Genomic DNA, 26,196 nt, shown 5'->3' on the forward strand with positions numbered 1-26,196 from the left:
TTTACTGTAAGAGTGTGTCAAATGAATAGAATATTGAATCTACAGTATGGTATTCCATTAGAGCATTCCCATTCCCAACACTGTAAGACTTTGGTTTGAGTACAGATTTCTTCTAGTCTCATGCAAACTCAACAAATGCTATTAATTCAAAACTTATGCAAGCTCTTCAAAAAGCAGCACTCTAAGCAAAACTTCATGCCACACCATTTATCCACAACTACTGCTGCAACAACCAGTGCTGTAAAGTCAGCATTAATACCAGGTGAAAAAAATTCTTCAAATTCTGTACAGTTCCTCTTAGCGTCAAGAGTTGTGCCATTTACATGTAAATAGCAAGTAACTAAAAATTAAAATTTAAGTAAACATCTTCAAAGAGAAGAATTACTCTCACACAGATGCATGGATGCTGTTACATGCCTTTTGTATTGACTTACATCATGCATCAGACATAATTACAAATAGATCAAAATGACAAAAGCAATTGCAACCTATTACTCCCTCACACTTGCTGACTCTCAGAGCATACAGCTTCAATCTTTGGGGTCATATGCCCTATTCGCACGGGATTAGTATTACCTGGGGACGTCTGGTAATTTGTAAATTACCCCCCCACGTCTGTGTTTCTTGCGGTGCATTCGCACGGGATAAGTGATGTCTGTATTTTTATTCGAATTTACTGACATTAAGGCTCCGATATGACGTCAAAGCTGTGCACGTCGTAACATCCGCTGCTGCATGGACCGCGGAACGCATCTGGACGGGGGGGGGGCGGGCATAACTTCAAGTCAAGCGGGGAGAGGGGGGGGGGGTATCTTGTACCGGGGGTTATTGTTACCAAGGATCCGGAAATAAAAGTAGCGAAGCTCCGGACAGAGTTGCGGTGATTGTATCCACTTTATGAAACATTATAAAAACACATGAGTCACAACAACAGATTTTCCGGGATCGATCAAATCCATTGGATCATCATGCTGATTATCCATACCAGAGGTAGACTGCCGGTTCTCACAGCCCGGACTTCTGACAATAGTTTTTTGTTTTTGTTTTTTTGGAGGGTGTGTGTGTGTGTGCGCCGAGCGGACCCGTCTAGAGAGACACGCGTCTATATGGGACTGGCTTTTTATTTAATTTAGAACAAACCTTATGCTCAGATAAGATGGAAATATAGGCTATAGTCTAATATAATAAAATGGTTCTGTTGTTTGGCCACTGTTTAAAAGAGTCAGAATATAAGGAAAGAATCGTATCCAGAGCAGCATCATTTACAAGCTTAATCAGCACCAATCAAACTTCTTCTAAATAAACGTAAACATTCAATAACTCGGGTCAGGTCAGACCGCAGGCTTCTTTTTTTTTCTTCATCACAGGAGAAATAAGGCGTGCGCTGCGCTCACCTCGCTTCTCTCTGCGGTGCCCTGGTTGTGATTTGTCTGCTGCCTTGAATCTGCCTTTTATACGTGCGCGTTCACAGATTCACAGGCATGACGTATTGATAAACAATGCACTTGATAGACTCACGAATTCAAATTCGAAATGCAGCAGTTATCGGCAGCAGTGAAGGTGTGTGTGGTGGTGACTTGGCTCTTAAAAACACAGATACAACAAAAAATGCCCCTCAATTACTGAGATGCAGATTCGCACGGGACTAGTTTTACCACGGGACGTCGGTCTTTGGTGAAATATAGTAGGTAATTTGCGGGGGAATTTTTACTTACTTTTTTACTGACATGGCGCATTCACACGGGATTAAGATCACAGACGTCCTCCGCAATTATTACAAATTACCTGAGGTCCCCAGGTAATACTAATCCCGTGCGAATAGGGCTATAGAGTGTTATAATGTCATTCCCTGACTGTACTGAAAATCTTTTATTTTACTTATTTAAGGGTATAAAACCATGAACTGCCACAGTGAATTCAGTAGTCTCTGTTTCACTGGTTACAGTATATACCTTATCATACACTTGTCTGCATTCCTTGAGTATCCTTTTGACAATGACATCTGTCAAATTTTAGTCACCACAGAATAACTCAAAGCTCCAGAAATGGCACAAACAACATAAAGAGTTGGTCAGATGGTGTTGAGACAGTGCAAATGCAACACGTTTTCATCACTATGCAAACCAAGACAACATACCTCTTCCTAACACTTAACAATAATGGCATGTCAGGAATGGAGTGCCACATTCTGCAATGCAAGTTTCTGTAAACAGAATCACAGAGCAAATGTTTCAAAAACCAAATCCACTGACATCTCAGACAGAAGTCCAATTCCAAATCTACAACTCACTCACCCTTCTTCTAGAACAGCTGCTTCTTCAGCCTCAGTCCAATATCCCTGTTCACCTTTATGCATCTCCGAAGGTAAGCACACCTCCAATTGTGTTTTCTTTGTGTCAATATCTAGTTTAGTGGGAATGGTTTCATCCCATCTAGTGGATGGCTGATCCACTGGGATTTCAAAGGTTGATGATGGCAAGTCTCTGACAATGTCCTCAACAGGACAGGTTGAAGACACAATTGTCACTGTTGGTTGTACATCCTTGATTACATCTTGGCAAGGTAAGATTAACTGCACAGATTTCTCTCCATCAGAAACCTTACAAGGGGATAGTTGTTTCAATGACAGCTCTGGACTCCTCAATTGTGGTGTTTTAAATGGCCACCCTTGTCCTGACTGGTGCACATGTGTTGATGGTATCCCAGGAACAGAGGCTTTATTTGGGCAAGAAGGCACAATATTCACTATATTTGGAAGATCATCTATGTAACTAAAACCAATGTTTGAAAAGGAGGGTTCAAAAGAATGAATTGGCAACATGTACTTTTTGTGATATTTACAACAGCTTTGCGTGTTTATCATCACCACTGGCCAGTCTACTACTTTAGAATCAGATTTAACTGACACTCTTGAGGGGAAACCAATGATACCTGACTGCATCGGGCAGCATGGTGTCAACTGAACCATGTTATGATTTTTCTCTACAATAGCATTAACTGCTTGGGGGGCAGATGGAAATCCAGGATTCAGGGCTTGTCTTGGGCATGATGGGCGCGTACTCAACATTGTTACCCTGTCTCGACATGACATTTCCTTCACTGTCAAATCTTGGTAAACAACTCCATACTTTCCATTTAATGGCTTTCTCCAAACATCATCCCTGTTCACATACCAACAATCAAGCACTTTCCCACAATCCTTTGCAGGTAGACCTAGAATTCTACCCTGTTTTGGTAAAGTAGCTAAGGTTCTCAACATGCTAGGAGTCTCTTTCACCAGAGCTTCCACTGCTCTCTCTCCTACCTTTGAGGGAATACCAGGAATATTAGAGTGTTTGGGACAGGGTGGCAACATTGACACCATTATTCTGAGTATTCCCCTCTCCCTGAAATATGTTTTATGGTTGTATATTATTGACACTCTTCCAGGGTTTGTCAATGGCTTTTCCCATACTGGGCTTTTGTCTGCATACCACTCTGCTGTGTCAGATTCACTGCGGGTTCTAGATGGTATTCCACAAACTCTGGAGTGTCTTGAACAAGTAGGCAGCAGATTTATGATACTTGGTGTATCTGCTGACGTCTGATGTCGTACTGATGGAAGGTCTGGTACACAGGTTGTCCGTGGGAAGAGGGGCAATATGGATACCATAGTTTCAATCCCTTTGCAATCATGATAAAACTCATTAAGACCCTCTAAATAAAATGGAACGGCAGACTTCACCTTGGAAAGTGGTATTCTTTCCCTAACCCACTCTACCTGTTTAGTGGAGTCTGTCAGTGGCATTCCAGGTATTCTTGATTCCTTTGTACAACTAGGCAACATATTTACCATAGTGTGGCCATCAGCTAATGTCAGGGTCAGAGCAGAGGGAAACCCAGGTACACTAGCACTATCAGGGCAAGATGGTAATAGTGCACTCATTCTTTCAACAGTGATCTTATCAAAACATGAACCTGCACTTAGAATCTGCACTTCTCTTTTGACAAATGAACTCTCCCATTGTACGCTTTTAGAAGCCAACCATTCCTTGCAGCTGGACAAACACAGTTGTTGTCCAGTCTTTGAAGGCCAGCCAGCTATTCCACTTTGTCTGGGGCAAGATGGCATTACATTGACCATACTAGGCTCTTGCCGTGGAGCAGAAGGTATGCCAAAGATATTCGATTTTTGTGGGCAACTTATCAACATACCAACCATTCTACCATCTTTAATGATTTCTGTGTATTTTTGTGTGCACTCAACAATGTACACTTGTGTATTCTTCCCTGCCATCTTATTAATTAGTCTTCTTCTCAAAGCATGCCATTCTTTGTTATCTGAATTGTTTGGATCTTGACAAGGCATACCAGGAATTTGGGTTTGTTTAGGGCACATCGATACAAGGCTAACAATATTCGGTAACATCTTCTGGGGTGCTATGGGCATACCCACAAGGGAAGATCTTTTAGGACATGTGGGCAACATTGCCACTGAGTTGTACGGTTCTCTTTTGTCTACATCATGAGCAACACCTGGGGAAATATTTTGAATCAGGACCTCAGACTTACTCAATGATTTTGTCCACATAATATTCCTTAATACAACCAAATCTTCACCTTGAGTACTAACTGGCTCCTTAGAGGGTAAACCAATGACACTGGTTTTTCTTGGGCAAGTTGGAAAAAAGTCTGCCATGTTAGGATCTTGCCTTGGTCTAAATGGAATATTGGGTTGTTTTTGTGGGACAGAAGGGAAACCAGGAAGGGCTGCCTTCCGGGGACAGGATGGCAACATATTTACCATATATTTTATACTTTCTTTGTCCACATGTGACTGTTCATAAACCAGAACGGTATTATTTCTCAATGGTTTATCTGATACCAATCCTCCTAAGAAGTTCCACCTTTCGTTATATGCCACAATTCTCTCTTTAAATGGCATTCCTTCAATTGTTGTCTGTTTGGGGTATGTGGGGAGACTTCTGGCCATACTGGGAGTGTTAGAAGCCTTTGGCAGTGGTGCAGATGGAAAGCCTGGGACACTGGCCTTTCTAGAACATGTTGGCAACATGGACACCATGGCTTTAACCATAATAGTATCACTGACATCTTGTTCCTGAATAAAGGCTTCTTTTATCTGCAATGTTTTTTTCCACAGAGAGCATCTGTCCCAAACACTCATTTCATATCCATCCACTGATTCAATAGACGCTGAACCTGGAACCCTGCTAATTTTGGGACATGTTGGTAAGAGGTTGGTCATATTTGCCTCGCATTTAAAAGTAGATGGGAATCCAGGAATACTGGCAGACCTTGAGCATGATGGTGCCATGTTGACCATTTTTGCAGATCCTGCACTACTTTCATAACCAGAACTAACATTATCTAAGTACAGGAGTAATGGTAATCTTTTGGGGAACTTTTGAAAAAGTATCCTCCTGTCGTCTGGCTCAGCCAATACTTGTGTTTGATGTAAAGATGGCATGCCAGGAATCTTAGAATATTGTGAACAGCTTGACAGTAACTTAGTCATGCTCACTGTTTCTTCAATCTGAGTTTTAGGCTGTAAAGTTGATACCTGGGAATTATAACTCCCTCCTGGACACAGTGGACCAAGTTCCGCCTTAGAGACATACATACCCTTTTCTTCAACACTAACTAAAGAGCTTGATGACACCTGCATAACTCTTATATCTCTTTGGCACAATGGCCTCACATTTTCAGTTCTCCCTTCCTCCATACGATTCTCTGACTCCAAACCACACACACCAAAGCTATTTGTTGAAGACCCTACAAATTTCACACTAGATTCTTCTCTTTGATTTTGTAAATTCTTTGTTGTTGCCTGTCGATCTGAGAGAAACTCAAGGTGAGAGTCCAATGTTGAAGTGACTTGGTCCATGGTGGTTGTGCTGCATGTGATTTTCTTATCCACAGTGGGTATTGGGGCAGCAGGGGAAATGTTTTCTCTCTGTGGCTTCTCCCACTGTGAGTTTGTTGTAATGGGCCATTCTACAGTCTGAGCCTCTGGTGTTTTATTCATCACCACTGGAGGAAAAGTAGAATTGGCATCTCTGACACAAGATGACACTGAGGCAGTCAAGCTCTCATTTCTGAAGGAGTAGAGTAGATTGATGTCAGGACAAAAATACACACTTGTGCACTAAAGAGAGCTGTTAAATTAAATCTATTCAATCTTTAGTCGTCATAATTTGCTTGTGCATTTATTTAGTGTTAACACTGATTAGAACTAAAGACTACAAAAAATGTAGGCATCAACTGACAGAGCGCCATGCCACACTTACCCCAAATCCATAGTTATGGCTTCTGTTTTGTGCGACATTCCTATCCTTCCTATTGGTTTTCTGTCAGCAGTTGTAGCAATTTTAGGCACATGAAACAAAGGTCCTGGGAGGGATCCTGAAGTAGGTTGGGGGTCGGCAGGAGAATAGGGGAAGTGTTGACCAGGCTCTGGTTGGGCTATCGTATTCCCTAACTGAATGGACATCTTAGACTGGTGACTCGTCGGTTGATCCAGAAGCTCCTTCATTGGAGTGCATGTTGGATCATGAGAATCAGAGTATGGAATAGGAGCAGTAGCATAGGGAGGAACTGTCGGTTGGGCATAGGGTAATGTCCTTGTCGGCCTTGATTCTGGCTGGTGCATCTGTGTTTTTGGCATCTCAAAATATTTTTGCCCTGGGGCTGAGGGTGTTCTCGGGCTAAGGGCCAGAAGTGAGGACATGCTCTCAGGTCTATGGGATAAACAGACATTGTGACGTAAGGAAAGTCTTCACCACTGTAACATCCAGACCATTTTCAAAAAATTCTGCTGAGCAGCATACAAGCAGGTGAGCAATGTGAGGATGAGCTACTAAAATCCTACGTGGTAAAAACATATGGCAGGAAATTCAAACCAGTTACCAAACAAACAGACATTTAAGTCATAGAACGAACGACAAGGTCTTGGCAAGCAGCAGCATCCCTTTAAAATAATACAAGGAAAGAACACCACCAGATGTGGCACTTGCTAAATCAACACGTTTCTCTTATTTAAATTTCAACGTCTGAGGAAAAGTCTTTCTCATGCACAGCCAAAGCAATGCCATTTTTCTGCAGCCATGAAAAGTTGCTACAAGACTATAAGCAGTAGAAGCTTGTCAGAAGAAGTCAACTGAGGACACTGAGGTCTTTACTTCACTAGATTGTCAGAAGACACAATTACCTTAATTACAGATACAGTTCAAGAGCAATTTGGCACTTTGTTCACCTTAGAAGATTCCCTGAAGCTCTTTCAAGTCAAACAAATGTAGTGTGTGATTGTCGGTTGAAGTATTGAAAGTCAAACTTCCTAATAAGTTAATGGCAAATGCAAACCAAAACATGCTATTTAATGTTGTTTAAAGAGTAGCACATAGCAAAGAAACAGGTTAAAACCTTATGATCTTTTCAGTCAGTTTTACAGGAAGCACATTCAGAAACAAGCTATTTCCAGTCCACTTCCTTCTTATGATAATATTTGGCTCTCTTTACAACCCACATACAAGCATACGGTAGCTGTCCATTTCTTATATTAATCTCTGAATTGTTCTGTTGAGATAAACCTCAAAATAACTCAGATGAGCTATCCAGTGCGGTCCAAGACATAGACCTCAAATGAAGAGAGGCATTGACAAGTTGTTGCTGTCTTTTAAATAGTTTATTTATTGCTAATGTTCTGCAATTCAACTCACATGAATTTCAAGATGGACTCTTCAGCACTTTTCTACACTGATAATTTATTCATCTGTTTCTGAATTAATCCATTACAGCCGTGCTAACCACACCACACGTTTCAAACCACCAAACATGACAAAAGGCCGTCTTCTACATTCACTCACCCTGCTGTTGGCTTGACCACCTTGATTCCAAAGTGCACGTCTTTTTTCCACTCTGAAGCCCTTATTGAATCCGGCCTCCAGCTGGTAAAGGTATCAGGACCAGGACCTAAACAATATAACAATAAGTTAAACATTTAACAATTGCATGTAGTTATCACCAATCCGAATTTACTTAATTTTGTGCTCCCTGCTCACTTGTAGGTGTTGTGTTCTGGTTGTCCTCTTCATTCAGTGTGCTCAATTGTCTTGCGAATTCTGAAAGGAAAGAAAAACATAAACGAAATTCATTAAAAAAAAACACATAATAACCTGAAAATGTATATTCATGTGTCTTCACAGCAGCAATGTATGTGGAATCAAATGTTTAGCTGCTTAACCTGAAACATCCAGTAGGGGGAGACATTTGCCACACATAGAGATGGACACTGTCACTGATTTTAATGCTAAATGTAATTACACAGGAACAACATGGCTCTTGTTCCTTTTTTTATTTTGTACCTGCGTCTTGGTCACTGGGGGAGGCTACAGCAGTTTGGGGTATATGAGGTTGAGGAGGAAGAGGAAGAGGAGGCCCGGAGAGAGCAAGAGCAGAGGAAGGTGAGGGGTCTACTGAAGGGGTGACGTCTGGTTTCCAGGAAGGAACAAACCCAGACCCTCCTTGAGGTTTCTGCTCTAATGACTGATCAACGGGCAGAGAGGAAGAAGCTGACAGGGAGGAAATGGAGGCAGAGGAATGATGGGAGGGAGGTGAGGAAAGAGGCAGAGGACAGGGAATAAAGGGAAATCAGTAACTCAAAGTGATGAGTGGGGTTTCCATGATCAGACAAGCCGGGCAGAATCAAAAAGTTGGCGACTTTCAAACACATTCTGTGAGCACACACCATCACCTGTGAAAACTGCCAGTGAAGATGCAAGTAAATCAACACAACACACCACAAAACACCGGTGATCGGCCAATTTGACGATAGAACATCATACCTTTTTCTTAACCTCCTTTCAGGTATGTAATATTTCTAGTCTATGTTTGAATCTGTTGAAAGTTTGTGTGATTCAGACAGAGGAGGACTATCATGCTCATCCCCATTGATCACTATGAAATAATAATCAAACGTCTTCACTAGTATCAGCAGATTAAGGATTGTGTTTCCATATAGAAATGTAATATATGATATTGTAAATTTCTCTCATTGTCACAATACAATTTCATGTGTATCTATATTATCCAACCCGGAAAGTTAAGAGCTTACATTGGGATTCTTCTTTGCTTTATGAACAGCTAGGTGCAAAACATTCACAATTTCATCAAAAATAACTGGATATTCAAAGAAAATTTGTAATATAAAGGGGACAACTGGTCTTTCAAGGGCTTCAATGTCAATCTACGTCCATAAAAGTTGTCAAGAGTCTAGTTGCAAGTCAAATCAGTTGATATGTAATCTGTAATTAGGCACAGTCAGACCCTAAACCCTGGAATTACATATCATCTCCGCACTAGACTGATGAACCAAAGCTGCTATGTTAGTAAATCAAACGTTAGAGCAGATGAAGAAACACAGGCTGATCAACATGGTTGGATGTCGGGTTTGAGTCAAAGGCGTTAAGGGCGGAGCAGCATTACATGGCATCTCTAGTCTCTGTTTTTTCTGCAGCACTGCAGGCTGTCCCTGGTCGCTGCCAGAGAGGCGTAGAAACTTAGGAGACAGGTGTGTCTGAGCTAGAGGGGCCTGAGACTTCGGAGGCCTCCATTCACTCTGCCAGGAGGCTGGGGAAAAGAGGAGAAGGAAAAAGGACAGAGGGAAAACACAAAACAGGTGAAAGGTGAACAGAAAAGAAAAGAGAGAAGGAATCTGGCCTGAGCTCTGTCTCATGTCCCTGTACCTGTCTCAGGGGCGGAGGGCAGACTGGTGGGTCGGGTGAGGACCGAACCAGACTCCCCCATAGAGGAGGGTCGAGCTTTGGGCTGTCTGGGAGCGACAGGAGGAGGTGGTGGAGGCAGGAGAGGGAAGGAGCTGAGAGGAGCTGCTGATGATGAGGAGGAGGAGGAGGAAATAGAGGAAAAGGAAGGAACGCTCTGTGCTCTCCACACACTCGGACATGCTGAGAGAGGAAGATAAAACTAGAATTACAACCTCGTCATCGCATCCCTCCGAACAACTGCATCTGTGAAGCTAATGCTGTTAACGGTATCATCAAAATATTGTCAGAAGACACTCGAAGACACTATACTTTTAGTAAACGGAAGATAAATTGCTGTATTTTCAAAACTCTAAAAACTTTAGCTAGCTTAAAAAGTGTAACCAATTATCCATAGAAGCTCATTTAGCTCGGTCTCCATTGGAAAACAATCCAAAAACCCTAGTTTGACTTGTCTGGTTTCCCAATGAAGGCAAAGAAGACCTGCTACAAAACACATTTTGCTGATTTTACAGGAAAGATTCATAACTTCAATAGTTATCGTAATATATCATCTCCAATAATTACTGTTAAGTGCCAAAGCAAAACTGAAAACTGTGATTAAACCTACAGTATGTACCATATTTTGGATCTTCTGCTGTTTGAACTACTCAGTACCTGTTTGTGAGGTATCAGATAAAGAGGGAGCATGGAGAGACTGATCAGAGGACGGGGGGGAGGAGGGGGAGGTAGAAAAGCCCAGGGCCTCCAAGCCCTCGGCTGGATGGGAGTCACAGTGGAAGCTATGAGGCCGTCGAGGAGCTGTTACAGCCACTAAAAGGACAGCAGAGAGGTGTATATAGATATAGTATATATATAGATGCATACAGGAAGTGGTAGAAAGAGAGGAGGAAAGAGAGAAGCAGGAAGATAAACCAAAAGACAGGAAAACAATGAGTGAAGCTAGAAATACATGAAACACTATCGGCCAACTACACTACAAACACACAGACACAGACAAATGTAATGGTATGCCCATTGTAAGAATAAAATAAGTGATGGGTGTTGATTTTCTATTTGAATGTTTGCTTTAAATTGAATAAAATTTAAATTTAAATTGAGTGATCATTATTCCTTGTATTGTTTTTATTTATTATAGTGTTTATGATGAACTATATTGTATTTTTACAACTGTACAGCACTTTGGTCGACTGAGGTTGTTTTAAATGTGCTTTATAAATAAACTGTGACTTGACTTGACCTGTAAGTACTAACATAACTACATTATACATGGTTACAGTTGAGCCATTGAGTTATAATAGAGTAGAGTAGAACATTTAACAGAACATCGTCGACGAAAATAGAAACACGGCATCAAAAGATCTGAAGAACTGCAGCAGCAGCGTCAAAGAACCACACTGTTATTTTACTATGTCGGTAAAAATAACTATAACGTAACGATCTGAAACTAATACCTGAGTCTAGTTTACAGTAAATACAAGATACTCTAAGATCTCTTTATTTTAATTTCAGGCAAAACCTTCCTGTGTTTTCCCTGGAGAACTCAAGTCTTCATCATGGTTCGGACCGCACCCATCTTTTAAACTCTGCCTTCGTTTTAATCTCAGCTCCACAGCCTCAAAGTTTCTCGACCGTATCTGGCAGGTTGTGACACTATCACCGTGACAAGAATGTGTCGACAGATGGACGAGGCAGATAAACACTGTGGTTCTACCAGAACCGCATTTTGCCACAATGACACACACACATTGTCACAGCTGGTGAAAGGCTCAAAAAGAAACTGCATTTACAAAAATACTGAACTATTCCATACGGAGCAACTTTTTCAGTATATTTACTCATATCAATTGAGAAACTGAAACTGCTCTACAGTCGTACGGTTATTTCAATTATTGCTACAGCACAATTCTTTCGACATTAAAAACATCCCGCAGCTATCGCTTTCACTTTAACTGTCCTCATTTCCTCTTTTGTCAGTCAAGAAACCCAAAATTAGACTCATAAGTGTCAATGAAAGTCAACACTTTCTGCTGAGGTGTAAAATGAAAATTTGAAAAAAATCTAATTTAGTGGTTATCTATGAGTTATTGATGTTATCTTAACAGCAAATGGAAACCACTGAAAATGCAATACAAAATTTACTTTTACAATAAGCTTATATTCATACTACAATACAACTACACACCAAACACTTGTATTTACTCCATCTACTACAAAATATTACAATTAATTAGGATGAATGCTGAATTCCCGTGCCCGAATGCCCGTTTTAAATATATATGAGTAGACTTCAGCCTTTCAATTTCTTCATACTAATCTTCAACACTTCAAGTAATTTCCAACTTTTCATACAGCCTCCTTCTTACATGTTTTACTTTTACTTCAGATATTGTTTCATCTTTTCAAGATTGCTTCAGCAATTTCTTCACTTAATTCAGCTCATTCAGCTTCCAGCTTTCACCCGTATTTCCTTCAGGAAATGCATTCTCTAGTTTAAGTTTATTGTGCTTAAGGTGCGTTCACACCGTTAATTTAGGACTGAAACTCTGGGTACAACTCGGCTCAGTGTCAGTTTTAAATCTAATCCAAATTTTGAATTCATATTGACACTAAAATACATTTGATCCTCAGAGTTGTGTTTCAAAGTACCAACATGTGAAAAAAATGCATCAAACCAACACAAAAAAAAGAAAAGATCTGTTCACCTGTTGCTGCACCTGGCTGGAAAATTTTGGGCAGTGCAGGAGGGTGAGCACGAGTAAAGGCCGGTAACGAGAAGGCGTAGGCGGAGGGCCGAGCCGGCTGCTGGTTAGTGCTTGGTGCTCGAGTGTGGGTTTGTAATAAAGAGGGTGGGACAGAGGGGTCGGGGGGTTCGGGCAGAGGAGGGCGAAATGAGGCCGAGATGGTGGAGGAAACACCAGAGGACGTTTTCCAATCCATCTCTGAGGCGACTGAGTGGAAGACAAGAGATGAGAGCGTAGGATGGAAACGAGTTGAAATTAAAGAGTGGACAGTGATAATCAGATTAGTGTCGGAAACAATGAAAGACTATTTATAGACTATTATAGTGTGATTGATCTGAATCAATCAGAGAGAGCAGGAAACAGAGAGACGATACCTGTGGGGCCTGAGTCAACTGCAGGCCTCCAAGCCAGGTCGTGTATTCTCGAAGCAGTAGGAGGAAGAGAAGCTGTTTTAGAAAAAAAGATAAACAGAGCAGCAGAGAGATTAAAGGAAAAGAGAAGTGAGATCTAAATAAGAGAGAAAAAGAGGAAGCAGAAGGTTTGAGAAAGCATAACGGGTTCAGGTGAGACGGGACGCCTCAGCTGACATGGAGCTGAGACTGATCCAGAATTAATGAAGGATCTAAATCTGGAGCAGAACTTTATTTAGAACAGATTTTCTTTAAAGGTGTGAGCAGGTTAACGCTGCTGTTTGTGTTGTTCGTGGCTGTGTGTCGAAATCTATCAACACAAACATTATGTAACACTATTACATTTACAAATACAGATTTTAGCAACAACAAAATTACAGATTTACCCCAAGACAGGATATTGCTGTATAATTACTATGGCTTCTTTTTTTTCTTTTTTTTTTATCTCAATGGGACTTACTGGTAAGATAAATTAAATTATAATCTTTAAAATAAATAATAATTTGGGTTTTCCTATACCTACCTTCCTCCAAAATTATAAATTACAAATTATAAAATGAAAACATAATCAAATTGTGTATTATCAAACTGAATTTAATTCAATTAAAGAATAAACTTATATATTATTCTCATTCAATTTATAATTATTATCAAAAATATAATTCCCTTACAGAAAAAACACATGAGCTTCACATGTGAAAAATTTTGCACATAGGAATCATGTTATTTTCATGTGATCACATGACATGTAGAGCACATGTGAATCTTTTTTTTTTTTTTTTTTGAGCACATGTGAATCACAGTTCATGTGGCTTTTCTGTAAGGGAATTATATATATATATATGTTTTTTTTTTTTTTTCTTTTGGGAAAATCGTCACAGAAAAAAACATTCCTGAGCCGAAAATCCCAGAGAGCCAAGTGAAAAAATATTTTACAAGGTGTCCTACTTTTCCAAGTTTTTTTCCGTAATAAAAAAAACAAACTGCAAAACATTTTTAGCCTTTCAGGGCTTCCTTACCCTCGACCAGTTTCCCATTTTGCTTACTGGATATGTGACATTTGTACAAATTCTGCAGTGAACTCTCACCTGTCACTGCTGTACTTTGAAGCTAAATGACTCTTATTGTTGCGTAATCAATCAATCATCATTGTGGTATTGATTGATTGATTGATTGAAAACTTTATTGAACAACATTAGACAAGTGTTCAAAGGGATAAAAAACACAATAAAGCCCAAAGGTCGCTGGTCTTACCGGTAAAATGAGCTGCATGTCCGGTCCCGAAGCTGGACCGCCTGTCGTCTCCGCCCTCGTCGTCGCTGTCGTTAAAATCGTCGAGGTTACCGATGTCGCTCTGCTTCATGCTCATCAGACTCGCCAGACTCTGCATGTCCTCGTCTCTGTGGACAGAAGAGGAAGAGGAAGAGGAAGAAGAGTGAGGATCTGCTGCTGTTTCCTCTCGGTGTTTTTGATTTGATTTGATTTGATTTGATTTGGATCCCCATTATGATGTAGTTTACATCAACTATTCTTCCTGGGGTCCGATCAGTGTAACAATAAAAATAATAGGATAAAAATAAAAATAAAATTCAGAAATACACAATCAAAACATAACAAAAGATTTACATAGACAACATACAGTATATAAAAGTAACAGCTTATAGCCAATAATCTAAACATCGATCGGCTGCCGAGCTGATGAACTCACGTGGCCTTCCCCTCTTTGAGAAAGACGCAGGACAGCGTGAGTTTGAGCGTCGCCTCCACCACTTTGACCGACAGCGGTTTGAGCTTCAGCGTGATGTCGTACTGGGCCGGGGTGGCGCTGGCGTACTTCTTCATGTTGACGTCCACCGACGCCAGCACCTTCCTCCGGCCTTTAGTCTCCTGGTGAAACACAACAACATGGACACGATGGTCAAACAAACTTAACCGGAAGAAAGGGAGGAAGGAAGGAAGGAAGGAAGGAAGGAAGGAAGGAAGGAAGGAAGGAAGGAAGGAAGGAAGGAAGGAAGGGAAAAAGGAAGGACAGAAAGATGGAAGGAGGGAACAGATGTGTTCAAGGGAGGAAGAAGAAAGGAAGAAGGGAGGAAAGAAGGAAGGGAAAAGGAAGGAAAGAAAGATGGAGGGTCAATTGGTTCAAAAGAGGAAGGAAGAAGAAGTGAGGACGAAGGGAAGGAAGGAAGGAAGGAAGGAAGGAAGGAAGGAAGGAAGGAAGGGAAAAAGGATTGTGGAAAGAAGGAAGGGAAAAAGGAAGGACAGAAAGATGGAGGGAGGGAACAGATTCGTTCAAGGAAGGAAGAAGGGAAAGAAGGAAGGAAAGAAGGAAGGATGGAGGAAGGGAACAAATTGGGTCAACAGGAGGGTTAAACTAAATCAATAATGTGTACAGTAAGCTTCACATAGAGAGAGTGGACTCACATTTTCAATGACGAAGGTCCAGTCTTTGTCTTCAAACTCTTCTGCAGTCGCTTCCTGTTGAACAACAAGTCAACAAGTCATCGCTTCATGTCTGAACCAAGTCACTGCTCAAACACATTAACAACAACTCTCTGGCTCTCTCTGTTTATATTCACCACAGCAGTGTATCGGCCACATACATTATTTATTACCTATTTATTATTATGTTTACATTACATTTATCTATCTATCTATCTATCTATCTATCTATCTATCTATCTATCTATCTATCTATCTATCTATCTATCTATCTATCTATCTATCTATCTATCTATCGTAGGCCTGTGTTTATGCTTATAGTATATGTTGAAATTATAAGTAACAAAAGTCTGAGAGCAGTTTTCTAGAACTTAAATAAACATCAAAATTAATGGGAAAAGAGGTTTTTTTTGGGGGGGTTTTTTACAAACTGATGAAGATGAGCTTCCTTCAGTTTTGGAAAGGTCAAAGGTTAGATAGAAAATCAAAGAACAGGTTGGACAATCAATAGACTTGCCCTTTTCTTACATTATTATCAGCATCAGCTTCCCTAAGGGAATTCAATCAATCTATCAATCAATCAATCTATACCACTATATGACAAGACTGCTCTTGTAAACAGTCCATTAATTGTTAACACTATCTATCTATCTATCTATCTATCTATCTATCTATCTATCTATCTATCTATCTATCTATCTATCTATCTATCTATCTATCTATCTATCTACTCACCTTGAAGAGAGTGACATTGATGTCTAAACCCTCAGGAACCTGCCAGACCACCAGGCCTCTGTAGGGGTTCTTGATCCCCGGCTGCCAACTGTGGAGCTGTGGAGTCGGGATAAACACAGGGATTCAGACACCAAAGCCTCAGCAGAGCGCCGCTGTTTTAAATCCACTTCAACATACAGTACTGAACCATCAACATCTCAGTGTTTCTAAAATGTCTCTCTCTCTCTCACCTTCGTGCTGTGACGTCGGCTCCTCCTGATCCACACCACTCGTAGTTTGTCCGGTTGCCTGAAATCACAGCAGAGAAGAAATATAATTGTTTTGGCCCTTTAATAGGACATTTTATATTGGCATAAGTATTAACGATGTGCACTTATATCACAGAAGTGGAGCTGGCTGCACTGTTTTCTACAGGAAATGGCTGGGACTAAAGGGATTATTGTGATTATAATGTGTTGCATCACTCACGTGCTGACTGACTGACTGACTGCGCTCTCTGGACCGAGCCGTCTAATGTGCTTTTTCCGTAACAGCCGATTCATCAGCTATCGGCTTTTTCCTGCTCCAAAATAGTTATTATGTCTGCCTTTGAGAATCAGTCGACCTCTGATGCTGATGTTAAAGGGATAGTTCAACATTTTGGGCAAATTGGCCCATTGCCATAATCCCTATGGTCATAGCAGTAGGTTTGTTACCTTTATTTCCCTCATCAAACTCATCAAATACACAATCCAACAACTCCACAACGCTCTGGTGGACAAGTTTTGACCTGCACATTCACCACGCTATGAGATAATAACAGAACGTTACCAGACAGAGTTGTTTTAGAGGTAAATTCATGCAAAACCGCTGATGCGCGTTCCCGTCGGGGGCAGTTTTTCAGTAAGCAGTCTCTGTATTTCCCTCACAACAACAACTCTGTCTGGTAACTTTCTGTTATTATCTCATAGCGTGGTGAATGTGCAGGTCACAACTAGTCCACCAGAGCGTTGTGGAGTTGTTGGATTGTGAATTTGATGAGTTTGATGAGGGAAACCAAGAAATCCCATTAGCCTCCGTAGCGTAGCTCTGAGCAGCTCACGGCTCTGCTCCGCCGTTCTAAAAACATCTTGCACCAACAATTAAAGGTAACGAACCTACTGCTATGACTATAGGGATTATGGCAATGGGCCAATTTGCCAAAAAAAATGTTGAACTATCCCTTTAAGAAACTAAAGAGGTCACTATCCCACATTTATTGGACTGGAACCACTGAACGTCTCAGCTGTGGTTCGTCTCCAGATAATCTGATCCAAGTCTGTCAAGAATTTGGACCAAAGTCTCGGCTGTAAACCAACTGGTCGTACTGAAGGAAAAGTCAGAGGACCACAGCTGTGAGTGGGACTCATCACCAGGGACCACAAGTGTCTTCTTCAGATTGTGTTACACCCACTAGCTGCTGAGATATATTTCAGTGTGGACCAAAAAGCTTGGACTCACGACTGTCCTTCTAATACTTGTGTACATATTTATTTTATTGTATTATGTCTTCTCTGTCGTTTTATGGCTGCATCAACTGAAGCAACAAGTTGATTATCATCTGATTTAATTTCAGTCCGATGACAGCGACTGAGGAAAAGTCCAGGCCCTGGAGATCCTGGTCAATAATCAATTGATTGAGCACAGACACACGCTCATCTGTGTGTGTGTGTGTGTGTGTGTGCTGTCAACACACAGGGGGGGAGGGGAGAGGTCATGAGAAAATGAAAACCTCGTGATGGTGATAGGAAAGTGTGACCATGAGGATAAACATCTCCACACGAGAATGTGTGCGTGCGTGCGTGTGTGTGTGTGCGTGTGTGTGTGTTTGTGTGTGTGTGAGTGTAACATATGGTATGTAACATATCTCATGGTATTCCTCCTCAGATTTGCAACATCAGCAGAGGCAAACCAGGCATGTTTGAGCCCCCCAAGGGTAAAAAGGGCCCCCCACACTGCAAAAACTCAAATATCTTACGAAGAATATTTGTCTTATTTCTAGTCAAAATGTCATTTCTAGTCAAAACAAATCTCATTATACTGAAATAAGAAACACCACATAAAAGTAGCTTGTTTTTAGACAGTTTTTACTTCTTTCAAGGTGATTTTCACTTGAAATAAGTAGAAAAATCTGATAGTGGAGCAAGTTTTTCTTTCTTATAACAAGCACAAAAAACTTGCTTTCACTGGCAGATTTTTCTACTTATTTTAAGTGAAAATGTGTTTGAAACAAGTGAAAATTATCTAAAAACAAGTTGATTTTTAGGTGATGAGTCTTATTTTAAGGTCAAAGAGATTAGTTTTGACTGGAAATTTGACATTTTGACAAGAAAAAGGACACAAATTCTTGGAAAGATTTTGAGTTTTTGCAGTGAAGTGGCCCCTCATATTTTTCTGACAACTACAGTATAAACCTCCTCACTGCTGCTGCTAATGATGATGTGTGCTGTAGTTAGCATGTAGCATGTGAGGCATTCAGGGACATCCGGACAGAATAAAAACACACACATACACATGTTTACACAAAACAATAAATGATCAAGCAATAAACATAAACAACAACAGGAAGTGAAGATAACGTATGAAGATTTCCCATGGGTTTTTTTTAGGGGCTTTGATTCCACCAGGTGCGGCCATGTTTATGTTCCTGGTGTTACTAGGAACAGGACTGTTTACTTCATGGCTTCAAATATAAATTGGAAAGATGAGTACTGCTATTTCTATTTCCACCTCGGTCAGAGTTCCCACTGTATCTGACTGGACAGTAACCATCCAATCAGGAAGCATCAACATACCAATCAGAGTACTGGAGGTCCTGCAAGGTGAGAACCCTAACCCTAACCCAAGATGGATGATCCAGCTGTGTTTAATTCTATTTAGCAGATGTTTACAGATGTTCACTATCAGATCTATGCGGAAGGACAATGGACGGACTGGAGCCGTCATCACATTGATACATGATGAACCAAACAAAAATGGAGGATGAAAGATCGCAGCATCTTTCAAGAACCAACTCTAAAACTGTTTTATACCAAGTCCGAAAAGTAGAAGCCAAGTTATAATAAGCCAGAGAACTCTCCTTAAACCAAAACACTTCTACTTAGAGGAGGACTTCAGGTGTTGTATTAAGTGTCCGACTGGTCAAACTTCTGTGGAGAGGAGTAAGAGTGACAGACTGAACAGAAATAGCCGCCTGCCAGGCTGAACTTCACACGGGCTTAATAGCAATCCTCCACCTGCTGCACTATTTATCACAGGCGTGTTTCAGTGTTGTTGCAACAGGCTGACCTACAAGTGTACCGCAGTGTTTTTAGCTCCTGCAGTCAGCAGATTAGTGGTTTGCCGAGAGCAGGAGATCAGGACCGGGGGTTGAATAATGTCACACACACACAGGTAACACACTCACTCACTCACACCAGACCTGGAGGTTTGTTTGACTTTACTTCAGTAGACTGTGTTTGAAGCAGTTTCCTCCCCCGGGGAGTTTTCCCAGGCTGCCTCCGCCCTCTGATCCTCCTCCTCCTCCTCTTCCTCCAGATCATTAGCCAATCAGATCATGGAGACAGCCAATCCAGTTCATCCACATTTTACACATTCTCGTCAAAACAAAAGCGCTGTTTGTGATGTCACCTCTGAGTGAGAGTTATTTCTCTTCAACTTAAAACCCCCAACAAACCTCTGATTCTTCTTATTCAGACTGTATGAATCTGTTGAAGGTTCATATTTCATCAGAGCTTCAGAAACACTTCCCCACACCTCCAGTTCTCCAACACCTGATGGTGCAGAGGTCCGAAATTTCCATGAGTACAGTCAGATATATGTGAGTCCTTTTCATTGTACTGATGTTGTTTCGTCATGTCATTGTCATTGTTTTTTTCCAAACGTGCACAGGCTTGGGTTGCACTGGCTAATATCAACTTTGTGTTTCTCTTTTAATTGCCCCAAGGGAACAAATGAAGGCTCCTGAATTGAATTGAATTGTACTGAATTAAATTGGACTGAACCCAAATGGATTGGATCGAACCAGATCGGATTGAATCAAACTGAACTGAACTGAACTGAACTGAGCAGAGCTGGATTAGATTGGACCAGATCAGATCAAACTAAACTGAACTGGATTGATTTAAATTGAACTAAACTGAATTGATGATTGCCGGACCTTATAGCCTACTGTTTTAGATGTGGGTCTTTCCACCTTTGGATTTCAATGTTGACTCTGATCAAGGTCAAAGATGATCAAGAGAAATTTGCTAAAAGGCCGGTACATATACAGTACATGAAGAGGTAATGAGTCCTAATGATCAGGGGGAGGACAACCTGCACATAGACTGATCAATTTCATCCAATGAGAGGTTTGTAGGATCCCTGGGTGGAGATCCAAACCTTTAAAAGTCAAGCCCTACCCAGATTTATCATCTTCTGATAGTATACCAAGTCATGACAGAGGGCTGAGAGGGTGTTAGTTTGATTGATTTATGTGATTTCAGAGTTTGTGAGTCATAATTCTGAATTGGTAACGGCAAAGCTAGAAAAAAAAACATAGGATCCAGTAGGAGAACATAAGAATATAAGAAATGTCTCAAGAAACCAAAGAGACTTTCAACTCAGACCTAGAAAGAAAAAAAAGGAAACAACCACTCTCACTTCACTACACATTTTGTTGGCATATCATTTACTGCTGTGAGTGTGAACTGTATCGGTTCTCACACCCCGTGGCTCAGCGCACATGACGGGACCATGAACACGGAGACGTGCTGATACTGGTCCGTGTGGATGATACATCTTGGAAATTGCATAAACAGAGTGACAGGAAGGAGAAGGTGGGCCACTAAAACAAGCCAGGGCTGGAAGAGTGGAAACACATGCTGACTGCAGCCTGAGTAATGACGAAGGCATTAAAGGAACTCCTCAAACACAAACACAGCGGCACAAAGTGAGGCCTGCGTGAGTGGTCGCTGAGGATTCTGGGTAGGTAGATAAACACAAGGTGTTAAGAAGTGACAACAGTTTAGTTTCCTTCTGGACACCTTAAGTATGAAAACCATTCAACGACTTCAAGTTGTCTCCAGATGTGTCATGATGATTATTCACCAATTGCACAAATAAATGCAGAATGGCCTTGATGGTTTTTGTTGACCAACACAAGAAAGTGAGTATTTTGCTGTTAGATTCATCTCAAATCTCTTTGTAGCTTCACAAGACCGAGAAGAACCAGGAGATGCAAAGAGTGTACGATCTTATATCGTTGAGGGTCCGACTTTGGCACATGACCTCCCCCTCAGATGATCCATAGAGGCCACGTCGTTAGAAGAAACAGCACTTATCTAAAATCAAAAGTTGATCGCTGCTAACCAGACAACTGTCAGTTGTTAGTGCTGTTAGTGATAGCGATCTCTGTCCTTGTTCTGCTCTGCAACTCCTGTGAGTTTAGCTTGTTCTCTGCAAAAGCAGAACAAAAACATTGTGTCACCAGCAGCCTCAGTCCAAGTCAAGATGGTGGAGTTAACAGTCTGCAGGCCGACCAGGCGGCGCTCCACCGCCACTCCTCCCAGTTCGTGTAGATCAGGATTAAGATGGTGGACTGCTGCTCCAGCCAAAACGATTGTGATATGATCTTTTTTTTGCAAGATCGCCAATAAAATAACAGGTCAAAACTTGAGTTGGCAGAGTTTTCACAAACACAGCCCTCTACCTGGAAGTCAACACCCAGGGTGGCATGGACTGTCACATGACAAGGTACATTATGAAGTAAACAAAGTAGAAAAACAACTGGACAGACAGCTGTAAAGAACTTGTAATATCCAATATTTTCGAATATCAGGCTACTCTACCCCTCCAAAGTCCGTGGGTCGGACTTAAGAAACAGTGCCACCAGTGTGCTGACTGTTTTATTGTCATTCAGGATATGTTAATATTTTGTCACTTTCCAAATTCAATGGAAATGATGAATGATGCCATACAATACAATATCCTGAAGAATTAAAAGTTCATTGTTCGTTGAAAAAGTGTGATCATGCTGTTCACCATTGTAGCAGTGACATAAAAAGTCTTAACAGTAACAGAACAATGATATAATTCAGTGCAGCCAATAAGAATTCAAAAAGGTCCAACATCAGCAGTGAACATCTGGACTGAACCGCTCCGGGCCCTGAACCCTCAGAGGCCCCAAAAGCCCCAGATTCAGATCCTGTGCATCGCTTGGTCCCATTGTTGGGTCAAATGATCACTGCAGTTGACGTCTTGCTGAGATTATTCTTAGATCAATGTGTACAGGACATCAATGACTTTGACTCTTGTTGTCAATCCTCCGCTGACCACAAGGTTTCAGCTGTTCACATCAGATACCAAAAACACTGAGCTGACACATAACAGGCGTGTTACTCTATTGTGGCCGGATTCCCATCTCAGTAAAGTGGGTCACTGCTCCGGACTCTCTCACATACACCAAGGGGCCCTAGGGGGGGTCGCATTGCATGTATTTGTTTAACGTTATTTGACTAATTGCAATTGTATAGGTTGTGGTGTTGGTTTGCCGGACTGGCCATTGAAGGAATTTGAATTTATGACCTCATTGTTGTCTGTTTAGGTTCTCAGTCATTGAGGTCATGGTGGTCATTCAGTGCTGAAGTTAAAGGCAAATTGGCTTCCTCTCTGTTCAAGAGTCTGTTTTTGGAGCGATCCATCTATGTCCAACTGGAACGAGTAGGTGGTTAACGACACCAATCATCAGCCGCCTTTGTAGGTGGTTTAACCCCAATTCACTCCTTGACCCATGTGGTCCTAATGACTCACATGAGGTCAGGGTGGGCCAACAACTGACCGATGAGTCACACCTTGTCTCAGGTGACCCCGACGACTCAGCAAGCACATTACTCGGCCAAGTCAACGGTCCAGAGTCAGAGTCAGAGTCAGAGTCAGCACAGCGCTTCGGCATGTGAGTAACAGAGCACATTTTAATCACAATAACCCCTTTTGTCCCCGTGGAAAAGACCATGACAATGCAGTTAGTTTGGCTGGAGAAAAGCTGCACTTCCTCGATATAGGAGGCAGATTACTTTGTACTCTAGAAACCATCTCAGGTACAGGTCAAGTGTTGCCCTGACCTTAGACCTTGGTGCTATAAGATGATGTCGCCTCACTCTAACAGGTGGAAAGTGAGCAGTGATTGACCACTATCGGAAGCCGATAATTCTTCCGATAAGGACAGTTTCTAAAATCTCCTATCAATCTGATTGGTAGCTTAACCACTGAGAGGGTTCAAGTGAGTCCCCAACTTTTTCTCAAAATTTTACCACATTTCTTTTCCAGAAATATGACATTTTTTCCCAGACATTTCTTGAAATTTTTCAAAAAAATTCAGTAATGCAGTAATTTGAACATACATTGACTGAAACAGGTAACGTTATTCAGTCTCAGAACAAATATTTGTGTATTTCTGGTGTTTATTTCAAATTTTTGCCCAATGGGGGGGTCCGTGGTCTAATTTGTTGATGTAAAAGAGTTTGAGAACCACTGCATTGGGGATCTTAGATCTGAAGGAGCCTTTCATATCAGAGCTCAGACTTCTCCCAGAACTGAAAGAAAAAGTATTTCCCTCCAACTCCTATTTAATGACCTCATTGTAGTAAAATCCTGGCTCTCTGGACCTGCTGGTGCTGATGATGCAGACGACCACATCACATCCTCTCAGCACTGACTGACTGTCCCTAGATGATCACCCACCCTACAGACATGACAGTACACATGGTGCTTCACCACACAGTCACAACAAGTATAGGCTGAATATTAAATCTAAAAAAAAAGGAAAGAAAAAACAACGCGGAAGTAGTGGGGCGTGATCAGTCTGGAGAGAAAAATATGGTTCTTCTTTCCCACGCAGCTGATCAAGACCTTACGCCCAGCAGGCGGTCGGTCGGTCCGATGACCATCAATCAAGATGATGGGTTTAAGACACAGCAACAACCTGACATGTTTCTTCTTCTTAATGTCTGCCATTTTGTTTTGAGGCGTGTGTAGATAAGTTTACCAAGAGAAAACTGTTAAAAATGTGTGAATGGAGTTTGGCATCACTTCCTCTGCAGTTATATAAACACAAACCTGCGTAAGGACAAATTAAAAGACAGTCACTGGGCTACTCACCATTTCTTAGTGCACTCCACCATCAGCTCCTGGAAGGAGGCGGCGAACTGGAACTTGGCCGCCTTCTTCCCGACCCGCTGCAGCCGCTTCCACACCGAAGTCATGGTCGGAATCGGACCCAGTCGGGGAACAACTCCTCTACTGTGTCCGCAAGCAAGAGCCGAGAAAGTCGCATCAAACCCGGGGGAACAGATGCCTGTACAGTCCCTGCGCTGGGACCTGAGCGGAGAAACTCCACCTGCTCCGCTGACAGCAGCAGCTCCCTCCCTCTGTTCCTCCTCACCGACCCGGCGTCCAGTCCGGCGCTCGGACAGGCTGCAAAACAAACACACGCCGCCCGTCGCCTCCTCGCATCAGCGCGCGGAGCGTCAAGGTAACGAGCTCCACACCGGAACACGGTACGTCATGACTTTCAAAGTAAAAGCCCTAGCTGTCAAAGAAGACGTAAAATAAAATAACATATCTGCACAAGTATTTTTAATGACTGGCCTAAAAAATATGACAATTTAACATTCAAACCCCAATAATACTGTATTATTAAATGATTAAATGAAGAATATAGAAGAATATAAGATATTTGGTCTCAATTTGATTTTATTTTATTTTATTAAGATCCCCATTAGCTGCTACACCTGGTAACTACTCTTCCTGGGGTCCATTAAAAGCCACATAACACACATGAAATAAGACTAAACTTCCAAATAGCCTAATATGAAAAGCGGCATAGTACAACAATAATTATAAAGATGGTAGTAATAATATAATAATATTGTCTACTATCCTACATCCTAATTTGTGCATTTTATTTCCATGTTGTAGGCCTACTGCACATCCTACATGAAATTACAAGATATCTAGCTATCAAATATGAACAAAATACGTACATATTTACTCATAATACTAGGCTATAGCCTATATTCTTTAAAATATTTAAATGTGCAATCTTGCTACAATTTCAAAAAATTGGCAACAAAATAAAAATACAAATTTCTGTTTTAATCAGTTTAATTTCCCTATTTCTCTGAAGAAAAAAAATATGATTTTGTCAATTTTTATCAGATAATAATTTGGTCTAAAGCTGGTAAAATATCAGAATTGAAATACTTGAATGAATCCCATTATTAAATTATATTATGTTATCCAGATCCCCAGCTTCAGTTTAATTTATTTATAAGGGACAGTGTACAGTTCAAACATAAATGTTGCCATCTGATGCACTGTACCAGATTATAGCTTTAAACTAATTTGCATCTGTAGTCCCATTATTAGCATCTGTAGTCCCATTTGGCTTCTTGGCGTGTTCTGGCTAATAAATAATATATTTCTGTATATATAGAAAGATTAGACTATTAAAGGAACAGAGGTCATTGTTATCTAATGGCAACACTTTTTTTCTTTTGCTTGAAAGGTTGTACTTCCTGTTTCACCACATCTTATTTTTCGAGCTTGATGCAGCTTAAACTGTTTCTGGACCATTTGCTTTGCTGTGCATGTGAGTCCCAACTGCAATGGTCGAGCAGGATAATCTAATAATAACTACAGGATGCTGTAGATATGCAAAGCTTGAGCCAAAGTCACCGAAGCATGAAGCCGCTGATAAAAATATAAAGCGTGTTTAGCTGGAGGCCTCAGGCTGCTGTGTGTTATGTTCCTATAGATGAATATCAGCGTGACTTCAGACAGACCTCATATAGGCTACAGACATGATATTAAATGAGATTTTCTGCTTTAGATGATTAGTCAGGTCTACACCAACAGAGATGACTGTTTACACTGAGCTCCCTGATGTTGAGGGATATCATCAAGGGCCGAGGCCAAACAGAAATTACCTGTGAGCCTGTCGGGGAAAGGTCTCAGTGTCACGAGTCCCCCCCACCACCACCCCCGTCCTCAGCTGGAGGGACTTTTCCAGTTTAACCCTGAAGTCTATTTATA

At 41.2% G+C, this 26,196-nt stretch overlaps 1 protein-coding gene across 7 annotated transcripts in view; it reads right to left on the bottom strand.

The window, feature by feature from the left end:
• ehbp1l1a (EH domain binding protein 1-like 1a) overlaps positions 1 to 24,565 on the bottom strand; it is a 38,882-nt gene extending 14,317 nt beyond the window's left edge. The window contains exons 1-17 of one of the 7 annotated variants that reach the window (XM_083993524.1): positions 24,262 to 24,565; positions 16,335 to 16,392; positions 16,105 to 16,200; positions 15,352 to 15,405; positions 14,639 to 14,817; positions 14,185 to 14,330; positions 12,895 to 12,966; positions 12,482 to 12,727; positions 10,434 to 10,589; positions 9,741 to 9,959; positions 9,481 to 9,624; positions 8,361 to 8,567; positions 8,058 to 8,117; positions 7,863 to 7,968; positions 6,288 to 6,737; positions 2,295 to 6,095; positions 2,138 to 2,203 (exon numbers count right to left, since the gene is read on the bottom strand). In XM_083993524.1, coding sequence (XP_083849650.1) covers positions 2,138 to 2,203; positions 2,295 to 6,095; positions 6,288 to 6,737; positions 7,863 to 7,968; positions 8,058 to 8,117; positions 8,361 to 8,567; positions 9,481 to 9,624; positions 9,741 to 9,959; positions 10,434 to 10,589; positions 12,482 to 12,727; positions 12,895 to 12,966; positions 14,185 to 14,330; positions 14,639 to 14,817; positions 15,352 to 15,405; positions 16,105 to 16,200; positions 16,335 to 16,392; positions 24,262 to 24,365 — 6,164 coding nt within the window. In that variant the 5' untranslated portion in view covers positions 24,366 to 24,565. The remainder of the gene's footprint in view (positions 1 to 2,137; positions 2,204 to 2,294; positions 6,096 to 6,287; positions 6,738 to 7,862; positions 7,969 to 8,057; positions 8,118 to 8,360; positions 8,568 to 9,480; positions 9,625 to 9,740; positions 9,960 to 10,433; positions 10,590 to 12,481; positions 12,728 to 12,894; positions 12,967 to 14,184; positions 14,331 to 14,638; positions 14,818 to 15,351; positions 15,406 to 16,104; positions 16,201 to 16,334; positions 16,393 to 24,261) is intronic. The other 6 variants (XM_083993521.1, XM_083993519.1, XM_083993518.1 and 3 more) reach the window with 6 other exon arrangements.
• Positions 24,566 to 26,196: the final 1,631 nt, after the last annotated feature.

Source organism: Trachurus trachurus, assembly GCF_905171665.1.
Source record: "Trachurus trachurus genome assembly, chromosome: 18".
Classification (NCBI taxonomy): Eukaryota; Metazoa; Chordata; class Actinopteri; order Carangiformes; family Carangidae; genus Trachurus; species Trachurus trachurus.